This window comes from Rhinolophus hipposideros (genome assembly GCF_964194185.1).
Source record: "Rhinolophus hipposideros genome assembly, chromosome: 20".
In the NCBI taxonomy this organism is placed as follows: Eukaryota; Metazoa; Chordata; class Mammalia; order Chiroptera; family Rhinolophidae; genus Rhinolophus; species Rhinolophus hipposideros.
In genome coordinates, this window is record NC_138066.1 from 8742672 (window position 1) to 8766771 (window position 24100).

The window sequence follows — 24100 nt, forward strand, 5'->3', positions numbered from 1 at the left end:
AGGTCCAAAAAGAAAAAAAAAAATGACATGCTGAGATAAATTTGATGAGAGGATGAAAGGCAAGTGGTTGGGCTGGAAAAGAAAACCACCTTAGGATGAAAACCATAAATAATTCCGTCTAAATCTGTAAGGGAAACAGGGAGACTGGAGGGAAAAAATGAGTCTATAAATAAATCAGATAAAGGACAGCAAGGGTGGAAAAATGGCAAACTCACTGTGGGTGACAGTCACTGTTTCCATACTGATGCCTGCTGGCAGGCACAGTCTCCTTTGATGAGGGGCATTCAGTGGACACCCACTCCTGGGCATCACCCTCCGGAACCACAGTCGTCTCGTCCTCCGTTCTCCAACAGCCCCCAGTTCCTGCTTCTTGTCCACTCTTTCTATTGAATTATTTTTCTCCTGGCCCCCATTAGTCAGCTTTTTGCCTTGGTTCCATTCTTTGCATGCTCCATCTTTATCATTTGTCTTTCCCTCCTGCCTGATAATTCTGGAGGGGTAGAAATTTATAGAAAATATTTGAACAAGGGACTCTCCATTAGTTGTCAAATAAGGCCAAAGCTACTTAGGCAAGCATATAGATTCACACTGTGTTCAAATAGTTTATGTCCACTGTAATATGAATAGTGCTCCCTGGGTGTGACCCAGAGGACCTGCCAACCGTTCACTCAGGGTGGAACCTATCTGAAAGAAACTAGGATTTAGGTTAATGTCAAAATGATTTCATGAGCACTGCTCTTAATATTTTTTTACAGAATTGCCTGTTGACGTGTCAAAATGTAAGGTCCGACCATGCCCTGGGTAGGAGATGGTAGGGTTCAGCCATAGACAAGAATAAATACATCCCCTCCACGGGCTGAACGACAGATGAAGTTCAAGACTCTCTAAAAATGGGGTGGGTAAACTTAGGTGCATTTCCCAGAAGGTTGTGAAATGGATGGTGTTTTTTAAAACCTCCCTCATCAATTATATGTCAGCAAAGGTGTTTTTCCAGCTTCCTGTGAATGCATCTCACTGGTCCTCTAAGGATCTACCTTACATCAGCCTGTGATACACTAAATCCACAAGCCCCGCACCAACTTGTTCCAAGAACTGGAAGGGCTTTCAGTTCTCAGAGCATGACTAACTTGAATCTTCTACTGACAGTTCAGAGTCTTGGGAATAGTTATAACTAATGTTTGCTAATGAGTTCACTTAATACTCTCAATAACCCTATGAATCAGGTCCTACTATTATTTCCACTTCACAGATGAGGAAAGCAAGGCACAGAGGAGCTTAAGTAACTTGCCCCAACTCAAAGCGCTAGGCAGTGGCAGAGAAGGCTTAGAACCAGGCAGTCTGGCTCCAGAGTCTGGTCCCTTAATGACCATATGACGCGATAACTAAAGACTCAGGGCTGGAGAGGAGTTGAGAGAGGACACGGTCCAATATCAACCTACAGATGAGGAAAGACCAGACAGACGAAGTGACTTCACTAGTCATTCAGCTACATAATGACAGTCTCTACCCAGGTTCTTGCCTTCCTATGGCAAGATGAGTCAGAGTGACGTCATTAAGTCAGGTGTGAGGCTACCCAAAGGCCAGGCCAACCAGGACCTCACAAATCCTTTTCTTCAGATCCAAAGGTTAGACAGAAGGAGCTGAGGGTCTGTGCCACACAATCCCAGATTAGGCACCTCAGCAAGCCCAGAGAAACTTGATTCCATGGGGTTCCACCTAGGTCTTCTGAGGGTGTTCAGACCACATTCACTACATATACAGAATTATTTCTCAGATCTAGTCCTTCAACCCTCCCAAAATCGTGTGTTCTCTACACAAGAATTCCACCAGAAGTGCCCTGATCCAAGGGATAATTACCCTTGATTTCCATCCTCCATCCTCTGGAGTCATAGAGCCTCGATCTTTACCCTTGACCACACCCTGTCTGTCTCTGCCCAACCCTCTGCCCCAGACTCTATTGTGGTGTCACCATGATGTCACACCAAGTCTGGCCTTTCAGGGTATTAGGGGACTACAAGGGCTATGTAGATGGAAAATTAATCTATGGCACAATAAAATATATCGCAGGTAGGGAGGACATTATAGAATTGAGCAATAGAAGAACAAAAATGGATCATTGCTGGAGACTATCTCTCTTGCCCAATTTTAAAGCTGGCAGGGAAGAATTAGAGCAAGTCACACCTAGCATTTCTCTGACCACTCTGGTGTTTCTTTGGTGGGGTTAATTTGCCATAGGCTGGTGTCAATCTAAAGAAAGCCTCTTCTGCACAACACAGAGACCAGGATTTGGAAGTGAGTATAAACCGTTCCTCCCATTAATGCAGTGTTTACACATAGCTTCTTACTCAGAGTAGGGTTCTCATTAGAGACACTTTCTTTTATTTTGTTTTTGTTTTTGTTTCCTTTTTAATATATGCATTCAGGTAGAATGTTGAGGGGGAGGGGAATATGTTTAAAGAACTGAGAAAGCTTGCAGGAACCCATCAATAAATAGTAAATGCCTCAAAATTTGTCCAGTTTACCTTGATTGTCACTTCCAAAAGAGGGTGCTACCACTCTATTTCCCTCTGAAACTTTCCATACTTGCCAGAAAGTAAGAAAACAAAGTTTGAGGAACAGAGAGAAATATCCCTAAAAGCAGAAACATTCCATTGAGATTCACCCTGGGAAGATCAAGTTTAAAATTACATCTGGCTCGAAGCCATGGCTAGAGCTCATGGGATGACCATGGAGATGCTGGTAATGCTTCCCTTGCCACGTGGGGAAAACTAGTCTTCGAAGGGCAGGTTGCTGACCTGGCTAACACAACCCAGATTCAACGGAGGTCATAAAGAAATGAAATTCGGACTTTGGGAATGGGGGGAGGTAGGGGTTGGAACGAGTAACTGTTCCCTGCAGGCCAGTCTGGTGCTCAGACTTTTAGACTCATTGTAAGTTGCCACTGCCAACACAAGAGCAAAGTGTGTGACTGGTCTTTGGTGCAGCATGACAGTATTAAAGGCTGATGTGAAACCTCACACACACACAAAAAAGTTGAAAGCAATTCGAAGACACTGATAAAAGGGCAAGAATCCAGACTTCAGGAGACAGGACGAGTGCTGTGGCTATTTCCTATGTGTTCCTGCCCACCCACCGCTTAGCATGTCCCCAAGCAGAGCCCAGACCTTGCCATGAGTGACAGATCAGTGATGTAAGCAACAAGGTCATTAATGGCTGTGTGCGACTTAAATAGGAATGCTACTGGATAGGGCTGCTGTTCAAATAAGGACCTTGATTTGGGGGGCAATAGAAGCCCCAACTGGCCAAGCCCAGGTAATAGCAATCAGCCATCAAAGGTAAAGCAGATAGTCATGTCATCAGCTCTCCAGGGATGGTGTGACATGCAGAAGATGCTAACTGTTGGTGTGGGCTTGCCAGTAAACAAATGAACAGGTAGGCCACCCAGGTCTTAATTACTTGGAATATACAAAAATTCTCCAGCTGTGGGAAACTAACGCCCTGACTTGTATTAAAGAGTCTTAACTTTTTATCCAATTGTCTGACTTGAGTCAGTTCACAAATCCAGACCCCCTTAAATGAGAGGATGATTGGGTCCCACTGTGGCCCATAAGCCTCTCTCCCAGCCATTCCCAAAAGGAACGGCCGCCATCTGCCTGGACTGACACTACCCCCCAGGAACGCAGCCCACCACCAGCCTTTGTCATTCTGCATAGTGGTGTATAATGACCTGGTGATTAGTGGAGTTCTAGCCCAATTTTGCATATTGGCAGGCCCATTGGCAACGGGGCCCTTTCTGGGGATATTTCAACATTCTGAGTGTTTAATGGACTGTTTGGCCACAGCAAGTCGCAGAATGCCCTTCGGTTCCTCTGGCCAAGTCTCATGTGACCCTGTTTGTTTATTTCATAATCCTTCCACTACCCTACACTACCTTAGTTATGTTTACTAGTTATTTGTCTCTTCCAACTAGAAGTGGCTTGAAAGCTGGAACCATGCCTACCTTATACACTGTTACATTCCCAGAGCCTGGATAGTGGTTATTTTATAGTATACCCTCAAATGTTCATAGGGTAAATTATGGTAAATCAGTCTGTCACTGGAGCAGTCCCTCCCCATAAACAGAGTCAATCAAAAGCAAAACTGTATCCCTGGAATAATCAGAAATTAGACCACAAGGACTTAAAGCCTGCTGTGTCCTATCACCCCTCCACCAGCTCCCCAGTTTGGTGCAAAAGGTTCCTGGAACTTGGCGAAGAACTGCATCTATCAAAAACTTAATCAAGTAGTAAGTGCAATTACAGAGGCTTTTCAGATGTAGTCTCCTTGCTGGAATAAACAAACACAGCTCCTGGCACTCGGGAAAAAGCTAGTGATCTGGCAAATGCATCCTTCTGTTTTGAGGAACAGAGAATACCAGAAGCCATTTGGTTTCAACTGACAGGGTTTGTCGTATACCTTCAGAGGGGTGGACTTACTATTTCTAGTCAATCAGAGCATGAAACCCAGAGCTAGGTTCAAATCCTGGCTCTGCTACTTACCACCTGTGTGACTTTAGGCAAATTACTTCACCTCTCTGTGCCTCAGTTTCCGCATCGATAAAACGGAGAGAAAAGTACCTACCTGAAAAAAATTATGAACTAAATGAGTTGATACTGTAAACTGTTTAGAAGAGCATCTTGCACGCAGTAAGTGCTATAAAAATGTTAGCTCGCTGTAACCAATAAGGGTTCACCTTTGCCGCTCCAATACGTAATCAGGTCAGCAGTGGCTTGATTAACTCACCAGCCCTCAGGACATCATGCTGGTGCTGGTTCCCTAGAGGTGACATCCTGCTGATGTGATCTGGAAAGCAGGATGTAGCTAGCATATACCTCTCCATTTGTTCCCAGAACTGTGATTATTTAACTCCTGTAGATTATGAACTCCTCTCCTCTAGTCTTCCTACCTTTCTCCTCCAACCCTGTGGGCCCTTGGAGCTTCTGACACCATCAGTAGGACCTCCCAGCCTAAGATTGTGGACTTGCAAACATTTCCTTCTACTAGAGGAATAGAGCGGGAATAGAGAATAAAGGAAAGGGGCCCCAGACCTGCAGGACGCTTTAGGAGTCAGGAGTGAGCTCTTATAATCAGACCAGTGACCATGCCTCAGAAGCAGGGCGAGGTTCGGGAAGAGTACTTTGACTTGCAGAGAAATGGGAGGCACGTTCTGCCCAACTGAGCTAGCCCAATCACTGGCTCTGCTTCTGTCAGCCTCAATGGTTTTTAACCTTCCACAAACTCCAATTCACAAATTTCCAGGGGCATCTTTATGATTGGAAAAAAGCATCCAAGTATTTCCGCCAAGCTTCCTCCATAAGCATCATATGACCAGGTGCCTGCAGCCTTCACTCAGATGCATTGCCAAACAGGCACCAGTCCTGGCAGAAATCTGACCCAATCCTTTCCCCTGTTCTGTTCTCACAGCCTTCCTTGCCAGGTCACTCTACAGGGGGAAACAGCCGCAGGGAAGGAGATACCAGGGGGGCCTCAAGCATCCTCATTGAAGACCCCAAAGGGTAGATATACCCACCAGTGTTCACGTATAACTGACTCTTTACAAACCACCAAGTTCAGAGCCTAGTTAGTGCAAATACTCCAATTAGTGGTGCATTATGGAAAATACAAGGGTGGACGGATGGCTCATTTGGTTAGAGCATGAGCTCTTAACAACAAAGTTGCCAGTTCGATTCTCACATGGGCCAGTGAACTTCCACAACTAGATTGAGATTGAAAACAATGACTTGAGTTTGGAACTGAGCTGCTGGTGGGCAACCGGTTGGCTCAGTGATCAGAGCATGGTGCTCATAACACCAAGGTCACCAGTTCGATTCCCACATGGTCCAGTGAGAAGCAACAGCTTGAGTTTGGAGCTTAGCTGCTGGTGAACGGCTGGTTTGCTCAGTGGTTAGAGTGCGGTGCTCCTAACACCAAGGTCGCTGGTTCGAGTCCCACATGGGTCAGTGAGCTGCACCCTCCACCTCTAGATTGAAAACAACCACTTGACTTGGAGCTGAGCTGCGCTCCCCACAACTAGATTCAAAAAACGACTTCACACCTGGAAAAAAACACTGTTCCGCAATAGTCCCTAATAATAAAAAAATTTTAAAAAGAGAAAACATTGCTAATACTAGGGACCCGCTCATGATATCCAAGGGCATTCTAAAAGTTGAGGCCTTATAGGGGAGAAGCTTGGGGGTGCATGTCTGAGTCACACCCCAAGCCCTTAGAGGACAAAGACAGTGAGCCACCCTTCGGAAGAGCATGGGAGCTAAATATGACAAATGAGAGTCAATTGAAGAGAAAGACCCAGATAGAGCAGGAAGACTCCTAGACTCCCATCACCCAAGAGGGCATGGAGGGCATGGACAATCATATCTTCCACACTGCCTGAGAGCACATCAACCAAGACTGGAAGAGAACCTGGGCTTCTTTTGAAATGCAAACCCACAGGTCCATCTACTGGCATACCTACGCCCTCTGGATGAGTCAGGTGCCTGGGTCCTCCTGCTTTCTGTTATCTTAGTTCTTGCTATCTTAGAACTCTTGCTCAAAAGTAAGCAGTCATGGGCCGGCCCGCCAGCCCGGAGGCTCAGGTGTTTAGAGCTCCACGCTTCTAACTCCAAAGGCTGCCGGTTCGATTCCCAAATGGGCCAGTGGGCTCTCAACCACAAGGTTGCCAGTTCAATTCCTCCTGTCCTGCAACGGATGGTGGGCAGTGCCCCCTGCAACTAAGATTGAACATGGCACCTTGAGCTGAGCTGCCACTGAGCTCCCGGGTGGCTCAGTTGGTTGGAGCAAGTCCTCTCTCAACCACAAGGTTGCTGGTTTGACTCCCGCAAGGGATGGTGGGCTGTGCCCCCTGCAACTAACCACGGCAAGTGGGCCTGGAGCTGAGCTGCGCCCTCCACAACTAAGACTGAAAGGACAACAACTTGAAGCTGAACGGCACCCTCTGCAACTAAGATTGAAAGGACAACAACTTGACTTGGAAAAACGTCCTGGAAGTACACACTGTTCCCCAATAAAGTCCTGTTCCCCTTCCCCAATAAAATCTTAAAAAAAGAAAAAAGTAAGCAGTCTTTCTCAGCGAGGGAAAAAAATAGTGGAGACATACCAATGAGTCACGGAGCATGTATGAGGGAAAACTGAATTTTTGGAATCGAGTGTCTTCAACAAGTGGTTCCCATCAGAAAGGAACTACTTCTAGAACACGGACTATTTAAGTACAGATCCACCAGTAACCTCAACTGTCAAGAACTGGGCCTGGGGTCAGGCTTAGCAGTTTCCCAGGAAGTAGTGACAAGATATTTGTTAGAACAGCTACTGAAGAGCGTGCAAAGTTCTAGGAAACGAGACAGTCAGATAGGCTCAGCCTCTTACATCCTCACAAGTACGAAAGAGACCTCTAGAGAGACCCGAGGAGTTTCTACTTCTTATAAAACAGCAAGGGGGCGGCCGGATAGCTCACTTGGTTAAAGCGCGAGCTCTGAACAGGGTTGCCATTTGATTCCCACATGGGCCAGTGAGCTGTGCCCTCTGCAACTAGATTGAAGACGATGAGCTGCCACTGAGCTCCCGGAGGGGTGGCCGGATGGCTCAGTTGGTTAGAGCACGGGCTCTCAACAACAAGGTTGTCGGTTCAATTCTCACATGGGATGGTGGGCTGTCCTCTATCCCGCAACTAAAGATTGAAAGTGGCGACTGGACTGCGCCCTCCACAACTAGACTGAAGGACAATGACTTGGAGCTGATGGGCCCTGGAGAAACACACTGTTCCCCAATATTCCCCAATAAAGTTTATTAAAAAAAAGAAAGAAAAAAAAAACAGCAAGTCATTTTAATTAAAAGCATTTTAAAATTTCAGAAACAAATAACAACTGTCTGATATCAATAGCAATGAGCCAAGCTGACGCAGCAGGAACAAAACAAGATCATTTATCAAACTTGAATAATTCAGATAGCCATTTGCGTGTTTCACTGATGGGCTTTTATTAAAATTGTACATAGATCCCATACTTAGAAAATTTTTTTTAAAAAAAGAACTTTTTTCCTAGTATCAAAATAGTTACCATTTTTAAATACCTTGAAAATCTTTAACACAATTATTTTATATATTAAATATTCTCCTAAAATCTTAATCCTCTCTCTTCTAGAATCTTGTATTACTGTCACTACCACTTTTTTTGGACATCTTTAGTGTTTTATCCCAGAGAAGCATTAAAAGGAAAAGAAGATTTTCCTGTAAAGTCAACTACCATGTTTCCCTGAAAATAAGACCTAGCTGGACCATCAGTTCTAATGCATCTTCTGGAGCAAAAATTAATGTAATAGAAGACCCGGTATTATATTATATTATATTATACAGGGTGCTATATTATATTATATTAGACCGAGTCTTATATTAATTTTTGCTCCAAAATATGCTTTAGAGCTGATGGTCCAGCTAGGTCTTATTTTCGGGGAAACATGGTATTTAAATTAAACATTTTGTGACATTAGGAGAAGTCAATGACAATATTTGATTTGATACTTAAGATTTGTATTAACGAGGCTTCCCTACAGAGTTATGCTGTAAGGTCTGCCCACATCCAATCGCTCTTCAATGCAGGTACTCAGGTCCTGGAATTCAAACAAAACAGTTCTTGCCCAGAAATAGTAATGCTGACCCAACAGCACCCTCTGGTGTCCTGTAAGTATAAAAGCAGCCAACAATACAGGCAGGTATGTGGATATGAGGTGTTAGAAATCTATTATAGATGACGAGACCAAAAAATTTTCATTTTTCAGGGGTCACAAGACAACTGGCTTCCCAAAATCCCACTCTCAACACAGGCGACCTATAGCTGTTCCGTGTTGAGTTGAGAAAATTCCAGTTTCACACAATACTGGAATCCACCATCAAAAGCTGGACTCTGGTAATGTTTTCGTCCGACCTAAGGAAAGAGTGTGGTATTTCACTTTTTGCAAGGTGCTGAAAGAGGTCTGTTCCCCAGGAACACTCCTTTGTGACATGCTCAGGGCACTGGCCCTCGTGGGCCTGCCGGCCTTTCGAGGGAGGTGGAGAGAGCTGGGCGCGGACTGAACAGCCCCGTCCAGGTGGCTGGTCGGGCCCCTGGCCAGGCTGTCCTGAATCCTCAGGGAAGGGGACGAGCCTTGATCCTGCTCATTCACAGCTGGGCTCAGCCTGCCGCTCCCCAGGGAGGCTGGGGACACCTGGGGGCCCACCGCAGCCCTGTCATACTTCTTGTTCTCTTTCTTCCAAAACATAGACCTCAAAAGGGTAAGGGTCCCCTGAGAGAATCTGTCTATCTCAGAGTCTCTTTCTTCTGCCTTAGCCCTGAACTTGGCTAAGGGATTTCGGCGACTGTCTACACTGTTTCTAGATAATGCTGCAGCTCGTGAAGCCTCCTTGGGGGAGGGTGCTCTGCTACTGCTCCCCACCTGGCCACTTCCCTTCCAGTTGGTGGTCTTCTGACCCTCTGGCTGGGCTCGTTTCTCATTGTCCATTGAGGGCATCACCGTGAGGGGCAGCTCGAACTGCTTGGGTAGCCTGATATCCTGTCTTGTGTTTTCCTTCAATTTCCTTGCTGTGTTTAGACCGTCTGAGATCCCAGGGCCTGCACCATGGCTGGGGTGGCCCGAAGGGCAGGGCATTTGGGCCAGTACTCTCTCACTGGCTCGGCCACTATCTTCACTCTTAGCAGAGAGGGTGGCATTTGAGCTTGTCACCACTGACTTCTCATCCCCGCCAGCAGCGCCTGTCAACAGCGGCACGATGGACTGGCTCGTGGATCGAGGTCTCCGTCTGGACTCCAAGTACTCCACCAACTCGACAGAAGCAACAACGGGTTTCTCCCTGTGTCCGAAAGACCACCGGAGGGGCATGGTCTTGAAGGTCCCCTGCTTGGCTCGGGAAGAGGTGGGCGCCTTCATGCTGATGCTTCTGCCTTTCATACCTCGTACCAAAGGCCTGGACTCCAGCCCTCCTGAAAGAGACACCAAGAGCATCAGTGCCCAAATACGCCTCCAGCTGCAGGGTCAGTCATTTATTTCACAGGCATCGATTGAGCCCCTCTGATGAAGCTGGCACTGTGCTGGCCTTTCGGGACACAGTGGGGACTAAGACACTATGGCTCCTTCCCTTGGGAGCGTCATGTTTTCATCCACTAGTCCACTGAATCCATTTACAATTCTGAAACCACGGGGCAAACCAGTTCCAAAGAAGGTCGCTACATTATAGGCAGACTCCCGATTAAGCCCAGTCTAGACCTAGGATTTAACATCATTTTCATTCATCTTTAAATAGTCCCATGAACCAGAATGCTCAGCAAAATTCGACTTATTGGACCTGCTTTTCCAGGTCTAATTAGATGCATGTACCTTTCAAACACAAGAATCTCAACATCCTACCCTGGGCTACAAAAAACTGAATTGTGTGTCTGATTTTATCAGAGCTGCCACATACGCCTCCATTGGGAGTTCTGCAACATCTGCATAGAGATGGAAAGATGGTTTTGATGCATACTGTTAAACGAGGAATAGAGTCTAGAAAAACTTAGCATGAGCCAACTTGCAAAAACAAAATATATATATATATATATATATATATATATATATATGCGCATCTATATGTGTTGATGTGTGTATGCACGTATGATGCATTCAGGTCAAAACACACAAACAAGTATATGGAGAAACTAATACTAAAATGACAAGGTGCAGAGGGGGCAATGGAGGTGCTGTCTAAGACTGATTTCCCTGTCAATTCTTTTATGTATCTCAACGTTCCCAAAGGAAACATCCATAAAACCAGGGCTGTGTAGTTTTTCTTAAGAAACACTCATTCAGTTATAAAAACAATTTCATTTACAATAGCATCAAAAAGAAGAAAATACTTAGGAATTACCAAGGAAGTGAAAGACTTGTATACTGAAAACTACAAAACATTGCTGAAAGGAATTAAAGACGACCTACATAAATGGAAACACATCCCATGTTCATGGATTGGAGGACTTAATATTGTTAAAATGTCAATAGTACCCAAGGTGATCTGTAGAGTCAATGCAATCCCTGTCAAAATGCCAATGAACTTTTCTGCAGAAATAGAAAAATTCATCCCCAAATTCATATGGAATCTCAAGGGACCCTGAATGGCCAGTCACAAAAAGACAAATACTGTATGATTCCACTTTATGAAGTACCTAAAAGAGTCAAAATCAGAGAGACAGAAAGTATAAAGGTGATAACCAGGGGCTGGGGGGAGAGGGGAATATGGAGTTAGTGTTTCATTGGTAGAGAGTTTCAGATTCACAACACGCATAGTTATGGGCATGGATGGTGGTGATGGCTGCACAACAATGTGCCTGTATTTAATGTCACCGGACTGTACATTTAAAAATGGTTAAGATTATAAACTCTGTTGTGTGTATTTTACCACAATAAAAAAAGTGAAAAAAGAACACTCGGTCATGAGTCATTGCACCATTTTAAGATGCCTTGACTTACAAGATGCTTGTAATCACTGAGAAAGAAACCTTCCACTGAAACATACAACATGGTACAAGGACAGTCACACACATTTATAGAAAGATCCTAGGTCAATTATGCAAGCGTGTCACCCACAGCTGTCCACTCTCATCATGGAGCATGAGAACTCCAAAACTGAGTAAAAACCATGGCCACCAGAAGCCCCCATAAAGAGTAGCACAGCCCACTCGCACATGCTATATGAAGAGGGACCAGGAACTCTCAGGGCCACAGGTGAGAGAGGGCTTAGGGAGGTCAGAGGTCAAGAGGTCACAGTGTAGCCAGGAGGGAAAGTGCAACACATCTCAGCCGGGCTTCCCAGGAAGAAATGACGGGAAGGCGAAGGAGTGAAATGCCCATTGATGACAGGAGGAGTTTGACCGCATCTCAGAGGTTCCTTGAGAATTTTACCTTTTAGATTTTTCACAGATAATATTTGGGTATTTTTTTCTTTGAAGCACTTCTGCAGATTAGCCAGCAATAGACACAATTTTACCCAAAATACTTTGTGATTTCAGTTTTGATTTGACACCGTTGCTCCACCATTAAATTCCCAAACCTCAGGGGGAAAAAATTTAAAAATTCTGGGGTCTGAGAGGTGTGTGAAGTTTTTTTCCTCTTCCACAGCCTTGACAAGGGCAGAAAGAGAAGCTTTGTATTAAGAGGACAAAGCTGTGACTTTTGGTCTTTCAAAATAACACAGCCCGTAGCCCTGGCAGGTGGTGAGATGGGTTGGCAGGGGCCCTAACACACCAACCTTCCATTCTTCCTGGTATGAAAGGGCCTGAGGCCAGGACAACATCACCCTGCGGCTCCATTTCATGGCAACCACAGATGTCCACGCAACCCCTTTCTCCTCTTTCTGAAGACGGCAGTGGGAAAGCACCTTTGCTATCTTTATTCTATTTCATTCTATTTACTGGACTCTAACAGGATCTGAGAGACAGCCAAAGCTTTAGATCAACGGAGAAATAAACGGCATAAGGACAGAGGGAACAGGAAATGCACTGCTTACTATCAAATATCTTGCTTCTGGGGTAGGGGGGATAAATCCCAGTGCTCCTCCCGCGGAGATGCTGGGGGCCAGAGACAGAGGTGTTCAGAGAGCCCCCAACCCGAACACCTCTGTGTTTCTCTCCTGTGGAATCTCTGGCCTTGCTCATGCCCAGTCTGGCTTGAGAACCAGAAAGGGCCTGGCATCTTAAGCCACCTTGAGGATGTGAACAGTTAAGTTCTTCCTGAAGGTCCTATGAGCTCCAGAGCCCTCCAAGGTCACAAGAAGCCTCGTCACACTGGTGGTACCCGTACCACTGGGGGGCACGGCCCCCACCCACCACCCGTCCCACAAAGTGGCTCTGGAGCCAGCAAATGCTGTCTTGAGAAATGCCACATCTGTTCCTATGTGACTTTTTATCCTCAGCCTATGAGATGGGGCATCCATCCGACCTCACAACGTGTGCCATGAGCAGGGGGCAGGCAGGGGCTTCTCCTCACCATCCTTAGCCCACCTGCAGCAGGACAAGACTAGTCCAGCACCTTCAGTCTCTCCAAGGGTTGTATCCTAGGCATTCAATAAATATTTAATAGGAGCCTACTGTGTACCAAGGACAGTTTTCAGTGCTGGGGATACAACTGTGTAAAAAATACAAAGTGCTTGTCTGTTAACGGGGTTTGACAAAAAACAAAAATATATAATATCATGGAATGGAATTATAAGAGTTATGAGGAAGAATGAGAAGGGAGGGGAAATACAGGGTCGTCAGCAAGTGATGAGTGAGGAGAGACCTGAGTGAGAGAGGGAGGAAGCCACATGAAGATCTGGGGAAAACAGGCTCCATCCAGCAAGAGGGAGAAGCAAGTGCAAAGGCCTGAGGCACAGGGAAGCTTGGTGGGTCACGGAAGCAGGAAAGAGACCACCATGGTTGAAGCCAAGGAAGAAAAGGGTCCCCACTAGGGATCTTCATCTTCTAACCCCAACCTGTATTTAGAGAAATCTCTGCGTCTTTTTGCAGAGTGCAACCTGGGCAAGCCTGACCCCCAAACATTTCTCTGGTCCCCAAGACGGTAAGGAGAAACTACATAGATGAGCAGAGCCTCTCCACCTCTGAGAGTAAGCCAGCAGGATGAGGCTGGTGAGGAAAAAGGCTGCCTCAGAACTCAAGGCCACTGCCCCTTCCACCTCTCTAAGAATCATGATGACTCAAAAGAAGGTGGAAGGGAGCCCCACTGGGCAGAAACAGAAAACTAACAACACACATAAGAGGGTCCAGCAATCAAAGGATAAGACTATGCAACCATCAGAACAGCCTTGTAATGAAATAGAGCAACTGAAGGAAAACAAACAACTTAAAATTAAAGTTCTGAAGGAGATTCAAATAGAGAACAACAGGGAACTGGAAAATATAAATTTCAGGTTTTTAAACTCAGTAAATGACTTGAAGGCATCCAAGGTCGCTGTTGAGACTCCACTTAGTGGCTTGAAATTTATGAAAATTCCATAATCGTGAAAGCAACGTCTCCGACCATAGAGCAAAATGACAAAGAGACAGAAATCACAGGAAAAAGCTAGGAGACATAAAGGACAAATCCAGGAGACCCACTAGGCAAATAATAGGAATTTTAAAAGTAGGTGAGACAATAATTAAACAAAGAACCAACATTTCCCTAAAGAAAAGCCTGCATCTGTAGAAGGAAAGGCCTCCTCGAGATTTACGTAGGGCTGATGAACAAAACACATACCAACGCATATTCTGGTAGAATTTCTAAACTCCAGTGTCAAAGACAGAATCTCAAAAGCTTCCAGACAGAAAGAACAAGTGATTCTCATGTGAAAAAGAATGGGCTTCTCATCTGCACCCCGAGGCCTGGTAGACTGTGGGAAAACATCTGAGAGAATCCTGAGAGAAAAGGATTGCAACCCAAGAGTTCTCCAACCAGCCAAGCTGCCATTCACTCCCAGTGAAAGAAAATATTTGTGGCTATGCAAAGAGTTAGAGAGCATAACACACATACCAGAAAGGAACTCTGACCAAACCCTAATGAATCAGAACTGAGACCTCAGAATAGAGGGTGACGGAAAGAAGACAGACAGCAGTGCTCAGTGGACCCTGCAATCCATGTATCATCCACCCATGTGGGGGACAAATGGTCTTAGAATGTGTAACACAACGGTAAGTAAGTGTGCTTGGGACAGGAAAAGTGCTGCAAGAAGAGTTAGAATTGGTCTGGAAAAGTATTAAACTAGCTCAGAAAAATCCAAGAGTTGGGGATTGAGAGGGCGAAGAGTTCCTAAAACAGACCAGAGGGAACACATAAAAGCATTTCAAAGCTCTTATCTGGAGGGGAATGACATGGAAGCATTATGTAGGTTTCATCTTATTGGAGGGAGAGAAGGCAGTGAGGAAATAGAATGACTTACAGGAAAGAGTCAGCTTCTCATATCCACATAATAACAGGGAAATCAATTTCAGTATAAATATTCGGAAAGATAAAACAATTAGCAAGATGGAAAAGAACAGCAGAACTTTAAAAGTGAACAAGGGTAACAAAAAGGGAACAAACAGCAACATGATCAAATCAATAAAAATAAGGAACAAAAAAGAAAAATAGAAAAAAATTTAAATGAAATAAAATCAAATTCTGTAGTTGTTACATTAAATATGAATAGACTGAACTCTCCCATTATAAGATAGGCTCTGAATTTTTGACATTAAAAAAAAAAGCAACATACTATTTACCAGAAACCACTTAAAACTTTTAACTCTACAAGAAAGACTCAAAAAGCAAAAGAGAAGAGCAAAATAATATCAGGCAAATGCAAACAAAACGAAAGGAGGAAGGGGTTAAAATTATTAACCCTGAAAAAAGTAGATTTTAAAATTAAAAGCATTAAGCAAGATAAAGAGAAACATTATAATGAGAAAAGACACAATTTATAAATTATATCTAATAGTCATCAGCTTACAGACACCTATTAACAAAGCAGCTAACAACGTAAAACAAAAATGATTAAAGTTCCTGGAGTACTTGATTAAAATACAGCTATCCAGGAAGGTGTCTGTGCACCTCCTTCCTAGCCAGGCAGTCCTAGATAAGGTCAATTTAAAGACAGAGGGGGATTGAATATAACAATCAACTCACCTAATTTATAGTAATAATGTAAAGTTCACATCCCCCAAATAGACAATATACATGATTTTATATGTACACAGAACATTTATAAAATAATACTCGTGTACTTATTCAATCACAAAAAGAGAATGTTTGAAAACCACATTCTTGGCTCCCAATCCACAAAATTAGCAATAAAGGTGAGCAAAAAAGTCTTACATACTTGAAACTCCCAGATAACCTTTAGATGAAAGAAGAAATCAGAACTGAAATAACATACTATCTGGAAATCACTGAAAAAGAGAAAAACAAAACCTCTGAGGCCCAGTAAAAACCACAGAAGAAATATAACATCGGAGCACTCATATGACTGAAAACCTAAGGAAGCTTAAGTCCCAGGGCCCTTACTCCAGGGGGCTTCTGAGAAAAACCCCAGCAATTTTTCCACATGATCATGTTTTTATAAAAGTTGCAAAAGTAAGGTGTTTTTATATCTTTTCTTTGTATAACCTCTCCTGACACCTGTCCTTAACTATATAAGGTACAGTCCTGACACAACTTCAATCTATTCGTTCTCGTTTAAAATGCCTTTATTATTATAATGTCCCATAACCAAAGCTACCGGAAGGATGAAGTTCCCAAGCTATCAGTGTAGTATCTCTACAGAGCACAGCTGGCACTTGGGAGGGACACTTCTATACTCAATGGCACCATCCCTGAGAATGGCAGGACATTGAGCATCCCTGCCCCCTTGGGGACTAAATGCCAGTGGTCCCCTCTACTCCTTCTGACAGTAAAAATGTTCACCCACATACCCACGGGGAGAGGAGGTCATACCAACCACTACTGAAGACCTACAGGCTAGATTTTGATCTTGCCCCAGTTTAGTACTAACAAGATGATAAGGCTGGGTTTTCAACCATCTCAGAGCTTCTCAAACAGGTTTCAAAATCTATCGCCATTTTATTCAAACCCCAAGAGGGAAAGTTCCTTTTGAAAGCAAGGTGCTGTAGCGTCCACACAGAATAAACAAGTTTGGAATTTATGTCTAAAGGCCAGATCCAGGACTCTGGAAGCCAGAGGGCGTGGGGTCTAGCTGCAGCCTTGCTGGTTTCCAGGGGGTGCGCTTGTGACTGGTTACTTCCAAGACTCAGCTTTCTCCCTGTAAAAGGGCTACTGATTTCACCTCTCCCAGAGATTTTGATGACTGGATGAGATAAATAAAATGCCTGCAAGGTTCTGGAGGCCAGTTATTCTTAAATATTATTTCTCATCCCACCCCAGCCCTCTCTCTGTCTGTCTGGGGAGTTTTCTGGAGCTATGCCTTCCCCTGTCCAAGTAACATGTTGAAAAGTTTGGCCATCATTTGAAGTTGCCTCCTTTTGGGGGTGTCAAACATATTTCTCCCTGGGAAATGGCCTGAACAATGGCCCGGGGTCTTATGCCACTGGATGGAACTGGCATGAATTTATGAGTTCGTCAGAGGCTCACGCTGATGGGGATGAAGAAGGATGGGAAAGAATGCCTTTTATTCTATAAACTCCTCTGAATGTTCAGTCACGAAAATGTGAAGGGAAAAGAAATACTGCATTAAATAGGCTGCCTACACAGAAACCTTTTTAAGGAAATCAGACATATGCAATATGCACATAGAGGTGCTCCAATCAACATTTATCTAATAGTGAAATATTGGCAGCCAAAATTCCAAACATTGAAGAACAATTAACCAAACTGTGATACATAAACCATTATCCACCAGAAAGTTGGATCCCATGATAATCTAAAACTATTGGCAGCTTTCAGATTCTGTCACATTTATTCATTCATGAATAAGGAACCAGAGCCTGGTACACACCAGATTACTGGATCGGCTACTTTTATACAATAGTAACAAAGTAGAAAGAAATAAACAACTGCTTAAAAAGACATACACTGTGCCCCAGCAATTCCACTCCCAGGTATATACCCAACAGAAACATAGACATGTGTACAAAGAAAAGACATGAACAAAAATGTTCACAGCATACGACTGGTAATAGCACAAACCAGAAACAACCCCAATATCTGACCACAATGGAATAAACAAACAAAATGTAATCTACTCTCATAACCTGGGAGACTGATGAGGGAAGTGGTGCAGCCACTCAGGTGGAGATGACACGGAAGGGCGAGTCAGAACATAGTGCATTAAACGCAGACGTTTAAGAGCCAACCCATCATGTATGCTTCACAGCAAAACTAGCATGCATTTTTGGAGAATCCACAAATAACACAAGAAACCATGAATCTATAACAACCCAAGGTGCTTCCCTGATGCTGAAGGAAAACTCCTCCAGGCCCAACTAGGCCAGCCTGCTATTGATTCAAGCCAATCTATGAACCCACAGGAAAAAAGAGGTGGTTCTCCATGTCCCACCTCTCATGCTTTCTTTTCTAAATCCCTGATTTTGCTCTTTTTAATTGACAATAGTCAGCAGTCAAGAGAGCAAACTGTCTCTGTCTCTCTCTCTCTCTCTCTCTCTCTCTCTCTCTCCCCCCACAAAGGCCTTCCCATCCACCCTATCTAACGAGGGCCCCCTGCATCCTTTCTCCCCCACCCTGGCCTAGATATCTTCTATGATTTTACCTTTTTGCCCTTATCCCTGCTTTATATCCATATCCTTGTTCACTTGTTTACATTTGGTCTTCCCCATTAGACAGTAAGCTCCAGGGAGCAGAGAAAGAATGTACCCGACACTGGAGTGGACAGGGGAGGACAGGCAGGCGAGGACCAGATCATGAAGACCCGATGTGAGAGATGAATAAACCTCTCATAAACCACTTTACCGTGAAATGTCTGCACTTTCATAAATATGAGGAGCAACAGTCATTATAGAAAATGAAAATAAAATCAGCAAATTTAACCAACGTGATAAAACATACCCTTTTCCTGCCTGGAGAGGCTGTTTGTGAAAATGGGAGGGTCGGGCACCTGGGGCCGGGAGGCGCCAGGGGCAGAGCTCCAAGACACTAGGCTTCCCCTCATGCTGCCATTATTGCTCCCGAGCCTCATGAGCCAGTGATCAGATAAGGAGGAGCTAGTGGAACCTGCGGAGGAAGCAGAGAGAGGCACAGCTGGACCCAATTCCATCCTTTTGGGATCCCCCAGGAGCTTCGCGTGGTTAGACTGCCATCCCCGAGCCCTGGAACTACAGGACCAGAATGGAATTATATATACGGAAATTAAGGACCAGAGGAGAAACCTGCAATTGATTCACCAAGCTGAAAAATTTAGGGAAAGGCATTTGGGCACAGAAAGGAAAATACACTGATGCGTATTGAAATGCTTTCCATGAAATTGCTTGTCACCAAGTACGGTTTTCTAAATTTGGTATGTTTTTCATTCTTTCTACATCTATCTTCTGTAAAAGGAGGCAATCTTTGCATTAGTGTTCAGTTGATTTAGACTTCCTGGCCTTTGGGTTTTATTTGGCCATTTTCCAACAATTGTTGGAGAGCAAATCTGAGTAATTTAAAAAGAAATGCTCTTTCTTCCCAAAGAACAAGATGGCTAGTATACAAAGCAAAGTAAGTCACTTAAAAAGGTCAACTTTATCCATATTTTCCTCCAGACTTCCAAGCAAGTTTGAGATTATCTAATAAACATATCACTGGGACGTGGTGAAACGGTTACCTTTCCTATGAAGGCCCTGCAACCCTCATAACTGACCCTCCCTTTCCAGCAGGACTAATGCAGGTTTATATTACACAAGCTTAATTAAAATCTGGCTTGACGTGAGTGAGACTGGGATTATGGAATTTCCACACCACCAAGAGTCACCTGCCACAGATACAAAATATTCCTTCCCCCTTTCTTGAATTTCAACATGACCACTCCAAACCCTTACAAACAGGATTCTAGCACAGAGTATTCAAAACTCTAGCAGCAGCCACGGCTTCCTCTTTTAGTTCCTTGCCTACTCCTTCTGGTCCCTGATGTTTGACTAAGCATCTTCGTAGTTCTTAAAGTGACTTCCCAATTCCCCCGTGTCCTGTACTGACCTGTCATGACCTACCTCTCATGGAGCTGCTGGCTGACCAGGACGGGATGCTGTTCCGTTTCTGATAAAATAGGATGTAAGCCCCTCGGGTAATGACCTCATCTTCTAGGAGCGATTCCACCGTGCTGTCGTCGTAACTGTACCACTGGCCATCCAGAGAGTTCCGGCAGTAGGCTGCAAAGGTCAAAACCCCAAGTCCCATTATTGGAACCCCCAAAAGTCAGGAAGGCATACCCCACTGGCATAGCTCATAAATGGACATGTTTGTAACAGAATTTTTGGCCAGAAATTAATTTCGTGCAGAAAGGATCAATCACTTACACTCCCTGATAAAGTGTGCTGCTACTTTAAGCTGACTCCTTATGGTGTAGCCCTTACTCAGGCAAAACATCTCCAATAAAAGGGAGCCCCAAGTTATTTAGCCAGATGATGATGTCCACATTCACCCCATTTCTTCTAAGAAGTTTCACAATGCACACCTCTACTTCCGTACGTAATGAAATTGGATGCAGTTGGATTATAGTACACTTCTTTCCTACCTAAAAATTGAAGTCACACATTTAAGAAAATGCTCATAAATAAGATTCTCCCCACCTTCCAAACAATTAAAACACATCTCTTGGAATGGTATCATAACCCACTAATCTGGAGTCAACCAACTTTTTCTGTAACGGATGAGACAGAAACTATTTTAGGCTTTGCAGGTCACAAATGGCACATACCGTCTCTGCTATATATTCTTGTTCTTCGTTTTCAGCACGTTTTAAAATGTAGAAACCACTTTTTTACTCATGGACTGTACAGAAACAGGGACTGGACTGGATTTGGCCCACAAACCACAGGTTCTGACTCCTGCACCAATGAAAGCCAGGCACCGAGGAGTTCATCTCTGCTCTGCCCTTTCCCTCCCACCCCACGCCCAGTCCAAAAGCGAGGCCTACTGATTCTACTTCCAAAAATGTCTCTTGAATACCTTGATTGTCGTCACCTGAGCCCCGGAAACCTCCTCCTAACTGAAACTACAACTTCCACTCTTGTTCTCTTCTACCCATTTTTCATAGAGCAGAGCTACTACCTCAATTTGTAAACTACATTATGTCTTTACTCCTCCACCTAAAACCTTTCAATGGCTTCCCACCACCCTCTGGAAAAACTACAAACTCTTGTCCATGGCTTACAGTGCCTTCCGATCCAGCTGCAACTTACCCCTGAATCACTACACTTCAAACACACCAATATTCTGCCTCCGGGCCTTTGTCCATGCTAGCGGCTCTTCCCTTTATTCACACAGCCCGTTCCACCTCATCTTTCAGCTCTTGACCTAAAGGTAACATTCTCAGACAGGCCTTATCTCTATCACAGACACAATTAATCACCTTTTCATAACGCCAGGTCATGAAAGTGGTAAAGTGACAGCATCTTTTCATTGTGTCTGAAATTAGACTGAAGTCCCATGAGGGCAGGGCTCCTAGCTGTCTTGTTTATCACTGAAGCTCCAGCACCTAGCACAGAGTCTGGCACAGAATGAGTACTTAACAAACATTTGTCCAATGAATGAATGAGTGATGACTGTGGATTTCTATACACTCCAGTGCCTTCCAAATTGTGGGTACATTCGTGCACTAGAAACACTGCACTTCTCAAAAAAAATGAAATATTTTAAAGCATTTTTTACATGAAATAATTTATGTTATTCTAGAATAGAACAGACCAAGGTATATGAATATGACTAACTGAACAAGTCCCCAGCTATTTGTTTCTGTCCTTCCAGTTATCTATTTCTCTCAAGATCCTCTAAGGGATAACAATTAAATGTACCCCAGAGAATTAAAAAATGTGGTAAGTACGAGTCCAGATCTGATATAAGAGTCTTTGTGTTGAATCACAGATGAGGATAAATGAGGACATATTCAGTCTGTAACTAACTTTATATTCCAACCACCAACCTGGTTCAAGTCTACAGGTTAGACCAGGCACCCCCACTCTCTAGCAGGTGCCCGTTGTGCAGAGGGTGAGGGGTCAGCTCATACCGAGTGCCCAAGTGAGCTCAGTGTTCGTTCCAGGAGCACCGGGCATCCTGAAGCCCAGGCCACAGCCACAACACATGGCCATGGCAGCCACTGGCACAGAGGCAAAGCTCACCTGTGTAATGCCCACCTTGCAGACTGCCGTGGTGGTTGCAGACAGCATACAAGTCGTACAGGAAGTCCAGCGGGTAGCTGGTGGGCAGGCAGGCCGGCTGCTTCCAGGAAGGCCAGGGGTCTGGCCCGGGCTTGGGACCAGCGCTTCTCTGGGCCACATGGGGAGCCATGTTAAGACCGCAGAGTGGAAACTTCACCAGCGTGGAGAGCTTGTTTCTTCTCTCGCCCACTTGACAGAACCTTTTGAGGTGGATGATGAGTATATCAGGCAGGGTCCAGAGACTCAGCTTCACCGTGCCCTGCTGGAGGACTTTGCAGTGGGGGCACTTCCATGCATCATCCTGGGCCAGCTAAAAAGAAAGCCACCAGGACTGTGAGGCCCACGGCCACCGGCCAACCCACCAAAAGGCAACCAGCCCCCTTCCAGTCCGGGGAGTAGACCCCCACGGCGGGACCTGCTCCTCCTTTGTGTAGAACTGAAAACATTCATCCAAGGTACAGCTGTGCTGCTGGTGGGCCTGCTGCTGCTGCCACACGCTCTCCGCATCCTGGACCCGCTCCTCTGGGAGGCTCCCAAATAAGCTGCAGAGAAGAAATGCATGGCACTCAGCGTGTCTCACCTTCAAGCGGGGTTTCTCCTAAGTCTCTGCTCACAGCCCACAAGGTGGACGGCATCTGCCAGGTGAGACGAAGGAAAACCACTGGGCACCTCAGCACTCGCTCCATTTTACTGGAATTCTCGGCTCCCCCACCAGCTGCCTGAGGGATCATGTCCTTGGCTTATCTGTCTTTGTTTTCTCGTCCTAGTGCGGGGGCCCAGCATCTAACAGGAGATTAATAAATAATTGCTGGACTGAACGGTGTCCTTTTTCAAAGAAGGGCTGATGCACTCTGTGTCACAGAAACAGCCGAGTTTAGTGATTAAGAGCATGGACTCGAGCCAGTCAGCCTGGGTTCAAATCCTGGCTCTGCCATGCATGAGCTGTGTGACACTGAGCAATTATTCCACCTCTCTGGGCCTCAGTTTCCACATCTGAAAAAGTGAATTATAGTGGTACCGACTCCATAGAATGTGATGAAGATTATACAAATTGCAAATCCATGAAGTGCTCAGTGCAGTGACTGGCAGAGGGGGAGTGGGTGTCACATAACAGTGTATTACTATGACTATTGGACCAGTACTAACACTACCCATCACCATCATTATTACTGTTACAGGCATATCTCGCTTTATTGCGCTTTGCTTAATGTATTGCTTTCCATAGATGTTATGTTTTTTTCAAATTGAAGGCAAGACCCTCCACCAGCAAAAAGATCACAAGTCACTTTGTGGTGGTCTGGAACCAAATCTGCAATGTCTCCGACATATGCCTGTACTATCATTGTTGTTTACACACAGACAATTGTCATTCCGGTTTCTCAGAGGCATGGAGCACACGGCATCAGGAAGTATACATCCTGTCTTGGAGTCATATGGGGAAAACAGCACAGGAAGATTTCTTTGCACAGGCAGGCCCTGTCTCTCCCCTCCCGGAGCCAAAATCTGCTGAACTCACCGCTCCTTGACACAGCTATCCCACTCTATGGCCAGTTTGACATGTGGGGGGCCTCCTGGCCTCCTGAGGTGCAAAGCCCTGAGGAGAGAATAAGGAACCCATCAGAAAGCATGGAGCCTCCTTCCCACATCTCTGCAGGGTCCAACCCTAGCACTGATATTCCAAACAGAAATGCCCAAAACTAAGTGTCAACTGACGTCAGTTATCTGGGGAGCTGCTGTTGCTGAAGCTTCATCCTAATCTGCCTCTGAACACTCTCCACTCACTCCCTTGGGAGCTTGTGTTCTCCAAGGATATTGGTTATTGCAAAGACACAGGTCAACTCTCCCACTGCGGTCTCAGCACCTTTGCAATGTCTAGAAGGCAGCTCCACTTGAACGTCCTACACAAATCCCCAATTCTGACAATGCCTAAAATGAGCTGCTAACTTTCCTCCACCACAGTGTGAAAGGAACACTCCCTAGTCCACCTCCACAACCTAAAAGGTCTTCCCTTTCAGACCCTCAAATACCCAGAAACTCTCAAATGTGAGTCAGCCTACAGCTCTTCCCAGCTAGTAGGGCTGAGCCCATTTCAGAAAAGGTTGGTTGGTGATTATTAATACAGAAGAGAGTGGAGGACATGAGGTTTTGTCCCCAAATCAACAGGACACATACACAAGTGATGGGAAAATCTGCACCTAAGAGTG

The 24100-nt window shown here is 44.9% G+C and overlaps 1 protein-coding gene across 2 annotated transcripts in view; it reads right to left on the minus strand.

Annotated features, from left to right (window-relative positions):
• Nucleotides 1-8488: 8488 nt before the first annotated feature.
• Nucleotides 8489-24100, minus strand: part of USP43 (ubiquitin specific peptidase 43) — a gene marked incomplete at its 5' end in the record, with an annotated part of 54625 nt that continues 39013 nt past the window's right edge. The window contains 6 exons of one of the 2 annotated variants that reach the window (XM_081028273.1): nucleotides 8489-10025; nucleotides 18598-18762; nucleotides 19731-19889; nucleotides 21873-22206; nucleotides 22312-22438; nucleotides 23413-23490. In XM_081028273.1, coding sequence (XP_080884399.1) covers nucleotides 8938-10025; nucleotides 18598-18762; nucleotides 19731-19889; nucleotides 21873-22206; nucleotides 22312-22438; nucleotides 23413-23490 — 1951 coding nt within the window. In that variant the 3' untranslated portion in view covers nucleotides 8489-8937. Of the gene's footprint in view, nucleotides 10026-18597; nucleotides 18763-19730; nucleotides 19890-21857; nucleotides 22207-22311; nucleotides 22439-23412; nucleotides 23491-24100 lie in introns of both variants that reach the window. The other variant, XM_081028272.1, reaches the window with a different exon arrangement.